The sequence below is a fragment of the Musca autumnalis genome, unplaced genomic scaffold (assembly GCF_047663935.1).
Source record: "Musca autumnalis isolate F117 unplaced genomic scaffold, ASM4766393v1 scaffold_1, whole genome shotgun sequence".
NCBI classification, from domain to species: domain Eukaryota; kingdom Metazoa; phylum Arthropoda; class Insecta; order Diptera; family Muscidae; genus Musca; species Musca autumnalis.
The window spans coordinates 238,559,335-238,574,453 of record NW_027411644.1 but is presented as its reverse complement, the minus strand read 5'-3'; the positions used below and the strand labels follow the sequence as shown (position 1 = coordinate 238,574,453).

At 35.5% G+C, this 15,119-nt stretch overlaps 1 protein-coding gene across 1 annotated transcript; it reads right to left on the bottom strand.

The window, feature by feature from the left end:
* Positions 1–793: 793 nt before the first annotated feature.
* Tl (toll like receptor) lies at positions 794–12,644 on the bottom strand. Its single transcript, XM_073964049.1, has 2 exons — positions 11,309–12,644; positions 794–3,023 (listed from the first exon to the last, which is right to left on the bottom strand). The coding sequence occupies exons 1-2, from the start codon at positions 12,580–12,582 to the stop codon at positions 950–952; spliced, it is 3,348 nt and encodes a 1,115-aa protein (XP_073820150.1). The 5' UTR covers positions 12,583–12,644; the 3' UTR covers positions 794–949.
* Positions 12,645–15,119: the final 2,475 nt, after the last annotated feature.

Genomic DNA, 15,119 nt, shown 5'->3' with positions numbered 1-15,119 from the left:
ACCGGTTAAAGTAACGACACTATGTGTTAGATACTTCCGTAAGCTTTCAAACGATATCCACTTTGCAGTAATCGGTTCAGTAGAACCGGGTCTAACCCGGTTTTTAAATTTGGCCTTTCGGGTCTAATAACCGGATCCGCAACCGTTGAAAATTATACATTTCCGTAATCAGCGCAACAAACCCTACCTTCGGACAAAACTTGAAAAAAATCGGAGAGTTTTCGTTGGGGTCGTTCCCGTTGGGCTTTCGATTATACATGTGGGTTAAATGGGCTATTTTTGCATAAAATGACTCTAACATTGAATAACTCTACTAAACAGACTCCGATTTTGTTGGAATTTTTTTAGAGGATAGCTATAATTTCGCTCTTCAAGAAAATATATATATTTTTGGGGGACAGACCCGATAACTTCGCTTATTTTAGCCGGTTCGTCTGGATATGTGTATATTTCCCTTATAAGTGCATAAAAATCATGTATTTTTTAGAACAGCTATATCTCAAGAATGGTTCCTTCTAAGAAAAAAGGGTCAAACTTGTAGATAATTTTTCTGTCTACAATATTTACTTCAGTCACTTTTTGATTAGATCAACCGTTTTCAAAAAATAAATCCGAAAACCTAAAAAGCCTTAAATTTTGACCTTTGACCCCGAATAATTTTTTTTGCACACATGGTATCGATGGGGACTTTAGGACGTTGCTTCTAATGGCAAACCCTAGCTCTCCACCAAAATTCAGCTTTGTGGGAATTTTTGCTATTTCAATGTCTATTTTGAATGGACTATGATGTTGATGATCATGGTACGTGGTGGCGATCTTGAGATTTCGATTGCGGCTGAGTTGGATTTCGGAGACATAAAGACAGTTAGAGTGAGAGAGACAAAGCGCTAAAAATGTTTCACCGGTATAGTACATCATCAAATTGGAACATTTCCGCCTTCTCCCAATTCTATACATCACTCTGTTTGGCATTGGTGTTGATGATGAATGCACCATTAATGTGACCATTTTGCATTGTTGTTGTTGTCGTCGTCGTTTTGCCATTTGCATAGCAATCCGAGGTCTTACCATTACCATACACAACGACAGTTTGTGCTGCTCCCACACCATTCAAATGGGCAACGAGAGGATTTTTTGTTGTCTCTCCAGGTGGTGTGGTAAGTGTTGGTGTAACCGGTGATGGTTTTATCAGTTCTAATTTGTCATCTGTATATCCCTTCATTGGCACTTTCACCAAACCTTTACGATCTTTGTGGGGCAGGGCAAAACGTAACTTATCCCAGAACCATGGATCACCCCATTTCAAATAGGTATTCGTTTGTAGATATGCCTGAAGATCAGCGTCCAAATTGGTCATGTTTTCCAAGTCACCATAAACAATAATAATCAGACGCGGCCGTCTCTCATCCAATGGGGCCTTGTGGGCTGCCTTGAATTCAATTTTTGCCCATTCCGATTCAACGTAATTTTGCGATAAGACGACTATTGTTCTTCGGGACTCCTCCACAGAGCGAATTATTTGATCGGGAATACAATCACCAACCAGCCAGTCACGTACATGGACACATAACTTGAAACTGGGGGTGCCATTTTCCAATTGTGGCACCAAATAGTCAGCCACAAATTGTTCATCTTTATGCGAATACGATACGAAGGCATCATATTTCATTTGTATACCCAGTTCGTCCAGTTCTTCTTCTGTGACACAACTCAAAAACCATCCACGGGTATACAAAAATATCTTAATGTGGGTCTGGAACTTGTAATAACAAGCTGCCATGGCACCAATTAAAAAGCCCATAACGGCTATCACTATACCCATGGCCAAGTATATATCATTCTCTGAACAAATATCGGTAATGGACAGTTCGCTTATGAATTTGGTGGTGGGGAAATTGAGACAGACCATGCGATCAAAATCCTGTATCAATTTGTATTTCCTTTGGGCAAACATAAACAAGGGTTTGGCATTACAGTCACAGTTCCATGGATTTTCCGACAAATTAAGGGATTTCAAGGCCATGCTTTCGTTCAAGAAGTTAATGGTACTTTCTTTCAAATATTTCAAATTGTTGTGGCGCAAATCGATAGAACTTAAATTCCTTGGTAACTGGGAACCTTCAAGCATGGATAAATTATTACCGGAAGCATATATTTTCACAACACTGCTATAACCGGGTGTCATGGCTGACGGCAGTTCAATTAAATTGTTATTTTCCACATTTAATTCGATGCCGACCAATTCACCCAATAAGGGTGGTAGTTCCGGCAAACGTGTCCTATTGCCATTGTTACAATTCACCACCAACATTTTATCGTATGTTCGTTCATAGCATGTACACCCTGCAGGACAACGTTTGGGTTCGGAATTTTGCATATCGTATGGACACACCAGATCCATGGGATGCAAGTCCTTAACCAGTCGCCCATTAAGTGGTTCAGGTGAACTGCAAATCAAGTTGTCAACATTAATTTTCAATAACTCCTGCACTTGTAGTCCTTCTTCACCGCGCAGATAGTGCACAAAACGCAGAAGGGCACAATCACATTTCATGGGATTAGCATTCATATCCACACTGATCATGGCAGTCAGCTTATCAGATCCATTAATGCCCAAAAAATTCACCACTTCTAACTGATTGTGCGTCAAATTTACTTCAAGTTGATCCTTATTCCAGAACTCTAGATCAACTTCATTTAAGGTCGATATGTTGTTATAGCTTAAATCCAATTCTTTTAAATGTTTTAAGTACCTCCAATCGGAACTAATATACATTATGGAATTATTTCTCAAATTCAGAGTCGTTAAATTTGTGGCTGACAGGAATGTCGATTCTGCATTTGAGGGTGAGGAATCGTTATCGATGTATTTCTGAGTGTCTTCGCTAAAGGTTAAACGATTATTTCGCAAGTTTACATTTTCCAAATTGTGGGCGTTGATAAAAGCTTCATAGTTGATAATGGCCAAATGATTGTTACTTATATCCAATGTTTTGAGATTTTTTAAAGATGAAAAGATTTCACTGTAATGGAAAAAAGAAAGAAAAAAAATTAAATATGTTTATTATGTACTTTTTTCGGCAATATTTGTCTTTTTATTTAAAGATAACTATAATTTTTATATTTCTTTTTAGGCTTCACAGTGCGCCTTAACTAATTTTAAATGAAACAGCAATGTTCATAGATAAGAAAAATAAAAAAAAAAATAAAAAAATAAAAATAATCGCTGGAGGGCTTTAATAAATCGCTGTCAAAGTTCATATTTTTAATTTTTCATGATGTTGTCATATAGATCATAGGCTTGTTCGTAGGTTTACCATTTTTGAGATATAGAAGTTCAGGTCACATTTTTAGGTTTTTTTGTTAGGCTTTCACTTTATACTATTGTCTATTGTAATATTTTCCTAGGTTGCACCATTTTTGAGATATATAAGTTTAAGTTGGGAAATTTTAATCATGACATTGTTTCATAAGGAGACAATACGAATAAAAACGTTTTCGACTGAAATTCGTCGGTATAGGTCCACGTTTCGATATAGCGCCCAAAGAACGGTACCTTCCTATTTTCGTAATTTTGATGGTTGTGAAATGATTGAAATTTGTTATTTAGTCATTCTTAGGGTAATAAAATATTCCAGAAGGGAATTATCAGTATAGTTCCACGTCTTCCTATAACCCCCATAAAATCGTACCTCTTGATTTTCGGTGTTTTGAAGGTTTTAGCCATATTATCTTACAGAAATATCGGAAGTTTGGTATTTAATCTTCTTTCAGTCTAAAAACTGTCCTCCAGAAATTTGTTAAAGATCGACGTTTTGATATAGTTCCCTTAGAACGGTACTTCCCGAACTTCGCTATTTTGAAGGTTAGCCACATTGTTTTACCGAAATTGCTGAAATTTGGAATTTAGTCTTCTTCAAAAACGAAAGGAAACTAATTGTTCCATTTTACTTTAATACAAGTCAATGGTATAACAAATTCGACCCGGCCGAACTTAACGCCGTTCTTACTTGTTAGTATTAGGCCAGAAATTTGTTGAATAAATACAAGTGTAATGTTAGACTAGTTATAACCTCAGCCTTTAGGCTAAAGAGGGTATTTACACTTTGATACGACCAAAAATGTGCCTCATCGAAAAATGGTTTTAGACCCCAAGTATGTTTGTACGATTTCCGTTTCAGACAATTTTGAGTAGATCTAGCAATGTCCGTCCGTCTGTCTGTCCGTCTGTCTGTCTGGCTGGCTGTTGCGCACGATAACTCTCGAACGGATCAATGGATTCGGTTCAAATTTTGGGTATCGAAATATTTTGTCCAGATTCGATTTAAGTTCGAAGATGGGCCATATAGGTCCACTCCTTCAGGTACCTCCCCCACAAATGTTCAAAAATTGTGGCAAAACTTGTGCGCACGATAACTCTGGTAGGGAATAACCGATTTGGTCCGTACTTTGCACATCGTGTAATTTCTAGCAAACTTAGGTGAGGTTCCAATATGGACTCAATCGGTCCACTCCTTCGGGTACCTCCCACACAAAATTTCGAAAAGTTCGGTTTAGGACCTGGTCTCGAATCTCTTTGATTTTTGTTTACGCAAGTTGTATTCGCTATCCTCTATACGACGTTGTAAGTTTCATTAGGGGCAAGTCCATACTTCCTGAGAAAATAGCCCTAAAGTTACAAAAAACCCTATGACACCGTGTGTAGTGGTTGGAGCGCAAGATAACTCTCGAACGGATCTGCCGATTCGGTCCAAAATTTGGCTTTCGTAATATTTTATCCAAACTTAGTTCAAGTTCAAAGGTGGATTATATCGGTCCACTCCTTCAGGTACCTCCCCTACAAAAGTTCGAAAATGTTCGGAAAATTTGTGCGAACGATAACTCTTGAAGGAAGTAACCGATTTGGTCCATACTTTGCACATTATGAAATTTCTACCAGACTTAGATGAGGTTCCAATATGGACTCAATCGGTAAACCCCTTCGAGTACCTCCCACACAAAATTTCGGAAAAGTTCAGTTTAGGACCTGCTCTCCAATCGCATTGGTTTTTGTTGTAACATCTTGCATTCACTGTCCCCTATACGAAGGTACAAGTTGCTCAGGGGCAAGTCCATACTTCCTGAAAAAATAGCCTGAAAATTGAAAAACAAACCCTTATGGGTGGAAACGCAAGATAATTATCGAACGGAAATTCCGATTCCGGCCAAAATTTTGCCTTCGTAATATTGTTTCCAAACTTAGTTTAAGTTCGTAGATAAGCCATATCGGTCCACTCCTTCAGGTACCTACCCCACAAAAGTTCAAAAATATTCGGAAAAATTGTGCGCACGATAACTCTTGATGGGAGTGACCGATTTGGTCCACACTTTACACATTCTCATAATATCTACCAGATATAGATAAGGTTCGAATATGGACTATATTTGTCCACTCCATCCCGTACCTTACACAAAACATTTTGGATATGTTCACTTTAAGACCTGCTATTGAATCACTTTGATTTTTGTTGAAGCAACTTACATTCGCTGCCTCAATTACGATGGTAAAAGTTGTTTGAGGGGCAAGTCCATACTTCTTGAGAAAACAGCCCGAATGGTGTAAAAACCCCCTAAGGCACCCCCATGGTCTATGACGGTCCATTCCTTTAAGTACCTTTTCCGCAAAATGTTTGAACTTTAATCCTAATCAACATTTTTGTCGGTTCATACGACCAAAATTGTGAAACCCCCTAAATACATAAGTTTTTTTGTGAATAAGTGTTTCAATTTGCACAGGCTGAGGGTATAACTCTGTCGGCAAAACCGACTGATACTTTTTTACTTGTTTTAGTATCACATATCAATGATCAGTCCGTATTCTGCATCCCTTCAGGGATGTAGAGTAAGAAATACTTTTAAAATATCACCTATGCGTCAACATTAGGTCTGTCTGGTTACTTTCCCAGCAAGAATATTCTAAGGGAGTCAGGAGTTTTACACATTCCCTGCAAAAGCCTACAAACAATCAGGTGATTTGCCAAAACAGAACAATTAGTCCGGCATTAAAGAACCCAAAGCGAGCAAAAAGGTTGTGTTTTATTATAAATAGAGAAGAAAATGACCCAAAAATAGTATTTTCAATTTTGTAACTTTGTTCTCCAAAATAACAAAACAAATAACCTTGCGATTTGCACAATTTCCACAAACATAAATCGACGAATAACTAAAAACAGATTATTGATTGTTTTCAGTAAGAAGAAAAGCTGCAAGTGGTTGCAAGAAGAATTTGTCCAGCAAGAATTTGCAAACTTTCAGTAAAAAACTGTAAAAAAAGTATCTCTCGTATCGCTCTATTTCGGATTTTGTGTTAACAGACGACTTTCAGCAACAATTTGTACAAATTGTTAAAAATTTTAGGGTAACCATACAAACATATTAAAATATCTACAGGAAGATAAGCAGCAAAAAGTTGGCATGCAAAACCAGTATAAAGATGTAAGGAAAATTCATGCCACTGCAAAATATACCAGAAACAAGTAAGAAAGTATCAGTCAGCTGTGCTGAGATTAATAAATGAGCATACTTTTAGACTATATATTTATATACAAATAAACATCCGACTACTTATTTTGGAAAGCGAAAGCAAATAGGCTTTACATTTTAGTACAAAGATGTTGAAATACACTCGTTTATAAATTACATTGGTCAACACGACTTTTGTTTCAAACGATTTTTGTTTCGTTTCTAACTGAATTCGGCGAGTTATTTTTAAATCCGTCTCGGTTTTTCTCCATCAGCTCTTGTTCATGAAATATATGTAGCTCAAAATCGTTTTTTACGAGTTTTACCCTGAATTTCGTTATTTTCGGATACAAACAAATATTTTTTGTAGGGCTTTCGACACTTATCACGGTGCTCTTGAAACAATTTTAAATGGAAGGTGCTTACACCTTGGAAGTTTTTGCGGATTCTGAAACTAGAATGTTCATAGATGAGGATAATCAAAAAACAAAAAAATCGCCGGAGCGCTTTTTAAATAAATCGCGATTTAAGTTGAAATTTTTAGAGGTTGTTTAAGTTTTTACGATTTTGCTTAGAAACCGCAAGTCCTATCAAAATGAGACTAAAGAAAATGTTCTAGCTATGAAAATTCTCTACAAGATTGACCTTTATGGTATTCTCGTCGGTTTTACCGTTTTTGAGATGTAGAAGTTCAAATTGGGACAATTCAAATTCAATTCAATTCTGTATCGCCCCCTTATAAAACAATGTCATGACTGCAAATTCCCAACTTAAACTTTTATATCTAAAAAAATGGTACAACTTAGGATAAGTTACTTAAGCCAGTCTTGTAGAGAATTTTCACAGTTTAAGATTTTCTCAGGTCCCATATCGATAAGACTCACCGTATTCAAGCAAAATCGCGAAACCCTAACAAAAAAACCTAAAAATGTAAAATGAGCTTCTTTATCTCAAAAATGGTACAGGCTGGGAACAAATGATAAACGTCAGTCCTCTAGAGAATTTTCACAGCTACAACATTTTCTTTAGCTCCATTTCGATTGGACTTGCTCTTTCCCAGCAAAACCGTGAAAACCTAAAAAACACCTAAAAATTTGAATTTTGACCGCGATTTATTTAAAAATCCCTACAGCTATTTTTTCTTGTTTTTGTATTTTTCTCATCTATGAACATTGCTGTTTCAGAATTCATAAAAACTTCGCCTGTGCAAGCGGCTTTCATCAAAAGTTAGTTAAGGCGCACCCTTCTTGACATTGTTTTATAAGGGGGGCGATACAGTCAGTGCATTGTCCCAATTTGAACTTCTATTTATCAAAAATGGTAAAAACTACGAAAATACCGTAAAGGTAGATCTTGTAGAAAATTTTCATAGCTACAACATTTTCTTTAGTCCCATTTTGATGGGACTTGCGGTTTCTAAGCAAAATCGGGAAAACCTAAACAATCTCTAAAAATGTCAACTTCAATCGCGATTTATTTAAAAAGCGCTCCGGCGATTTTTTTTTTGTTTTTTGATTTTTTTCATCTATAAACATTTTAGTTTCAGAATCCGCAAAAAATTCCGAGGTGTAAGCACCTTCCATTTAAAATTGTTTCAAGAGCACCGTGTTATATATTAAGGAGATGATGTGCGCTCGATACGAAAAGTTTTTGAAAAAATTATGGTGAATACATATCAAAACCAGTAAGGAAAGGATCATAGTCGGGCGGGGCCGACTACATGATACCCTACACCACAGTGAATATGTAAAATATAGGAGATATATGTATATCAATTTGAACTGAGTTCTATATAATATAGTACACTTATTACTAGACAAAATGATGTCACACATTCCAAAGTTCTTCAAAATGGCAGATGTTGGGTGTTTGGTGTAGCAAATACATGAAATCGGTCGAAAATAAAAATGGGAGCTATATCCAAATATACATTTATTTTTGGACCGAATTCAGTCACACAAACCAAATTTCATCAAATTCGGTCATATATAGCGTGTTTGGTGCAGCAAATACGTCAAATCGACAGAAAATATGGGAAAATGGGAAAATATGGGAGCTATATCCAAATCTGAACCGATTTCGAAATAATTTGTTACATTTATTTATAGACATAATTCCGTTATAAATTCCAAATTTCATCAAAATTGGACAGATATAGCTTGTTTGGTGCATCAAATACCTGTGATGATGTTAGCCTAACCAGCTAACGAAACGATCGTCGCATAGTGGTTGATGTGTGTGTGTAGGACTTCGCTAGATATCAATTTTTCAATGTAATCTCCTTAGGTCATAAAAAGCTCGATTAATTAAATTAATTAAATCTCACAAATAATGGCCTTCGCCCCTAAAAAGGCAAAAACTTAAAAATAAAAAAAACATTCAGCTGAGCCCGGCTGGGATTCGAACCTGGGTCGGCGCCAACTAACAGACAATGTTGCTGACGTCTTAGCGTTCTAAACCACAATCCACTTAAAAAATCTTTCGATGTGAAAGACATATATACAGTCTACGATGGAAAAAAGCCATCGACTGTAATATGAATGCAACATTGAAAAAATTGATTTCTGGAATAGAATGGGGACAAATGAGTCGTCTTTGGAAATAAAAAACTTCAATTTGAACTTCACAAATGCAAAATTGCAATCTTGGATGTATAAATAGGAGCTCCAAATGACGAAAATTGTCTAGCAACAACAACAACATCTAATATGCCTGATGATGTTAGCCTAACCAGCTAACGAAACGATCGTCGCATAGTGGTTGATGTGCGTGTAGGACTTCGCTAGATATCAATTTTTCAATGTAATCTCCTTAGGTCATAAAAAGCTCGATTAATTAAATTAAGAAAATGTCTTTAGTTTGTTTGGGTCACTTCGTGTTATTTTTTATAAGGGTAAAAGTAATGATAATCTGGGTTTCTTATATTTTCAAATTTAAACGGGCATATCTTATTTTTTTCACAACAGATTTCTTTTGATCCTTCTTCAACAACAATAATAGCTTATTCAAAAGATATTATTCACCCCTTTAAAAGGAAGAAGGATCAAAAGAAACCTGTTGTGAAAAAAATAAGATATGCCCGTTTAAATTTGAAAATATAAGAAACAGGGGTGCCAAGTTGGTGGTTTTCCCGCTACTTGTGGTGATTTTTGACGTACAAAAACCACTGTTTTAGCAGGAATGTCAACTGTTTTAAGGTAAAAATCGCTACAGACCTATGGTGCGTATGTGGCTGTAGCGATTTTTACCTCGGAGCAGTTGTCATCCCTGATAAGAAACCCAGATTTTCATTACTTTTACCGTTATAAAAAAATAAAACGAAGTGACCCAAACGAACTAAAGGCATTTTCGTTCTCCATGGATCCCAACACGATGGAATTTTGCATCAGAACGCTTGAATATTTTTCTGGTCAGCTTTTGTAGCACAGTGCCATTTATCGACATTTTCCGAAGAGTCTGCACTTTCTCAAGACCAAAACTGCCTGAAAAAGCGTTCTAATGCTTTTGCGATGTATTAGACACTTCTTAATTACTGTCTTGGATACAATTTTTGTCTGTGTGTTGGCTCGAAAATCTCAATGGTTTGGCTGTTATATGCCAAGATGTCATATGCCAAAACTTAAATTCAAAATCGGGAGGCTCGATTTTCATCGTAGACATATGGTCCAGTAGACTTTTTTGCTCAGTTCAATCCCAGGAATCAGAAACGCGAAGGGCCCACTAAGGGTTTCAAATCGCCCCGGCTTAATGTATATCCCTAGAAGGAACTATGGGTCTATCTCTTTTCCTTATGCATGTTACATACAAATGCACTAACACATAATACCCCTTACCACAGTGTGGTGTAGGGTATAAAAATATAGAAAACATACGACGGACCTTGTAAAAATTGCATATTTTGACTACTTCAAGCTGTAATTACGTCAAGGGAGGGGAAGTCATAGGATTTTCATATATAATATGAAGTCCATAGCGCCCATGATTCGGCCATAACCTAAAAATCGTCATGAAGTTTGCCAAGAAGAAGTAAATGTCTTATGTTGGTAATGACATCACTGCTAAGTGATATCCCTTTAGCAGTCTTCATGACGATTTTTAGGCTATGGCCGAATCGTGAGCGCTATGAACAATATATTATATATTTGAATACTGGACTATATAGTAGACATCCTAAGCATATCCGGTATGCCATATGAAAATCCTATGAATTCCCCCGATGACGTAATTACAGCTTAAAGTAGTCAGAATATGCAATTTTTACAAGGTCCGTCGTATGTTTTCTATATTTTTTTGATATATATTCACCATAATTATTTCAAAAATTTTTTGTGTCGGACGGACACATCTCCTTGATATATTAGTGTCGAAAACCCCACAAAAAATATTTGTTTTTATCCGAAAATAACGAAATTCTGAGTAAAAAAAAAAACGATTTTGAGCTATATCTCAAGAACAAGAGCTGATGGAGAAAAACCGAGACCGGATTTGAACATAACTCGCCGATATCAGTTAGAAACGAAAACAAGAACAGAGAAGCCATTACATAGTCGATACGTCCGAAGATTTGCTTTACCACCAATGAAACCAGGTAACGTAATTTGGTGACTATGTGGGTTCGAGTCCTTGGCTTTCCTTTTTCACTTGCAAATAATTTCCGATCATAAAGCTTAACTCTAAACGAGAAAATTAATAAGAAAACAATTTCGGTTGAAACATTCAACTTTTTCAAATTTGTTGAGCAGTGTTATAAATCACAACTGTTAAGGAAGTATACAAATTACAATAATAGTATACAAATGAAACTTACCGTGTTATTTCAGTCAACTGATTGTGGTCCAATTTCAAAAGTTGCAAATTCTTGGTGTTGCGGAATAAGTCGTCTGGTAAATTCGTCAACTGATTGTGGGACAGTTCCAAACGTTGTAAATTCACTTGACTTTCGAATAGTTCTGCCGGTAATGTACCCAATTTATTGTATAGAATTTTAATTGTCTCCAAGCCAGTGGAGTTGGCAAATAAATCACCTGGTATTGATTCTAAATCTGTGGTCAATCGGACCTCTGTCAAATCAGGTAAATTTGCTAAGAACTCTTTGGGCAAACTTCTCAAAGGCACACGGTTGTTCATTAAACGAAGTTTCACTAATTTCTTGTTATTTTTAAATAGACCGTCTGGCAGTGAACGGAAGCTGTTATTATTCAAATTGATATTTGTTAAATTCGGCAGATTGTCAAATATATCCGGTTGGAATGTTTCAATGCCATTATTGCTCAAATCTAGTTGTGACAATGATGGCATGCTTTCAAATGTTTCCTTAGTTAGATTATGCAACTCATTTCTCCACAAATTTAGCGTTTGTAAATGTTTTTGATTGCGGAATATGCCACGTGGTAGAGTCTTCAAACGATTACAACCCAATTCTATGAATTCGAGATTTTCCAATGTCGAAAATATATCCGCAGGCAATGCAACATTATTGGAACGCAAATCAATCCATGTTAGATTTCTCAGCGAATCATCGGCAAATAAATCTGAAGGCATGTGTAGAAGATTTGATGAGCTAAAACTTAAGCTACCCAATGGATGTAGACCACTCAAGTGTTCACGTGTTATATTTGTGCCCAAGTCATTATTGGTGCCAAACAGCAATCTGGTGTATTTTGTAACACCCAATTCTTGGAGTATACTGCCAATGGACAAATGTCCCGGCAATGGGCAGTTTTCTATTTTAACTATTTGGGCATTACCAATGGACATTTTTGGCAGCAGCTTATAGTCCTTGTAGTTCATATTGTAACATTCAATCATGACATTTTCACCGGGTTGTACTTTTATTTCAATTTTGGTGTTATCTTTGGGGCATTGCAGGTGTATGTCTTTCACGAATGACATGCATTCACATTTGTTGCTTTGTTCTAGTTCTTGGCACTCATCTCGTAGCCGCAGGACTTCATCATGTGCTGAGACTAAAGGCAAGCATATATTAAGGCTGCAACAAAGCGCAATAAGTAGACTGCAGGTGGATGACATTCTTGTGAGATTTGGTGGTGTTTTTGAACGCCTATTAAATCGCAGATTCATTATTGTGTGTTGGTGTGGGTATTATAGTTTTGTGAGTGTTACTGGTGCTTTTCCAATATTTTCTGAAATGAAATAGAAGAGAAATTAAATTATTAAAATTAATTACATGAATTTGTTGTCAAAATTTTTATTTGTATTTTTTATTTGAGATTTGAAGATTTGAAATAATGGGCCTGCGGACGTACAAATTTTATAATTGCAAATTAAATATACATATATATGTAGTAGGGCTTCTACAAACCATCTATCGATTAACTGGAACTCTAAATTATTTGGTGCAAGAATCCTATGCTGTTTTTGGCATCCAAGAGAGAACGAAATTGCCAAATTATTGCGCACATTTTGTAACACCATCTGTATTTCAAATTTAAAATACTTGATTGAAGACCATCCCTGCAAATTGAGAACCGATTATACTACAGTTCGATCTCTTTAACCTATGTAAAAGCACTATTACTCCCCGTGTTTTTCATATTTATTAAAAGTATATCATTAACAATTAATTGTAAACAACTAAGAGTGTGATATACCACTGGGCACCTGTTTTTCCACGAAATTTATTTTATATAATTGCGACATTAGACTGGTTTTAACTCAAAGGGGAAAAATCGATGTCGGATTTGTGCACAATCGGAATGTGTTAACACGTGCCACTGAGCCTCAAAGTTTCCATAGTAATTTGTATGTGGCCAAAGGTGAATTTTCACGAAATTGCTTCAATGGTCACATTTATTGTCCAATTGATGAGAATTTCTTACCAGTTCAATTCTGTGGCTAAACAAATAATCCTACACGCACGTGTTAACATATTCCGATTGTGCTCAAACTTTGGCAATCTTGAAATCTAACAAAACTAAACACTTTAGATTTTTTAAAATCACTCTTTTGCGACATATTTTAGCTCTCCGGACACACATTCATAAATTGAAAACAAACCGTATATATAGCACCTACACACACCGTCATTACTGGAAACGATATGTGTTATTTTCCGTATTTTATAATGGACGGACTGACAGTTTTGGACACTATTACATACATGTTTCTTCAAAAAATTCAAAATGATATTAAGAAAAAAAAAAAACAAGAATTGAAACTTTCATCTACTGGGAGATCGAATACCGGCCCTTTTTGAACATATGAACTTGCCGAAAGTAATATGGATTCTTTTTAAATGTTAGAAGGGTTGAGAAGTCATTCCTTCCCAACAATCATTTCAGTTGATCTTCGGCTTTCCTTTTTTCATTTGCAAAAATAATTGGTCATTAAGCTCGACTCCCAACGAGAAATTAATTAAATTCTGAAAAACAATGTTATAATACCCTTTCCACATTGTGGTGTAGTGTAAAAGTATGCCTTTTTTGTAAAATATCCAACGAATAATATACTATACTGATTTTTATTTTATCGTGAAATATGTAGTACGGAATTGCCGAAATTATTACGCATATATTGCACCACCATCTATATTTCACATTTAGTAATCCAGGGGATAATTGAATTCTGACTAAACATAATTCGATCGATAGGTAATTCGATTGTTCCAACTTAATTTTTATTAGGAATTGTTACTTCCTGTATTTTAGTTAGGAATTAAAAACAAATATCTAAAAAGTTCAAATTTTAATTGCAGTTTAATAAATTATTAGCTTCAAAGGACTCAGCCAACGGAAATTACAAAGGCATTTTTATGAATTAACTTCGAAGAAAATGCTATTTTCTGGCTTAAACAACCTTAAGCCGTAATAAAAAACAATTCCTCATGGTATGCAATTATTTTGCCTTACAGTAAAATGTTTCTTCTTTTAATTATAAATGAAAATGTGTTTGTACTATACAAATGTTGTTGCATTTAGCATATTTTCAAAGGCCTTTTAGTTTTCTTTGAATATCCTGAGGCTCTCGGTTACTTTTTTTTCTTGTTTTAAAAACTTGCGGTAAATTTTTGTAAAGGTTTTTTTTTGGTAAAAGAAAACAAACAGCTGTAAGGGCCTTCCTTTTCGACTTTCAATTTTCAATACATACAAAAAACATAACTAAATATGAACAGAAAAAAATATTCAAACAAACAAATTGTTTTACTGCATACCCCAGGGCGTTAATGTTAAAAGCAAAGCCATAAACCAACTTGCTACGTACAACTTCTAAGAAATACCACCAAAAGTGCCACCATTACCGCACTACAACTTTCTGTATTCGGTTTGGTTAACCTAAAAACACAACAAACCACAATTATAAAATATGTTTTATATCTAAAGAATTCCATTCCGTATAATAGGGCTAATTTCTTTGCCATTAGCCAAGTTAAAATGTGGTTAGACAACCTTTTTGATGACAATTAGCAACTCTTAAGCCTTTTTCATAATTTGTTTTTTTTTTCTCGCTCTTCTAACAATTTGGTTCTTCTACATTTTGTTAGCTGTTATATACAGTAAAAAGTTCTTAAAGTTATTTAGCTGAGATGAGTATCTTTCCGTTTTTCTTGAAGATTTCTTGGTCTTCGTGTTTTGTATTTTAAGTGTTGTTAAACTTTTAGT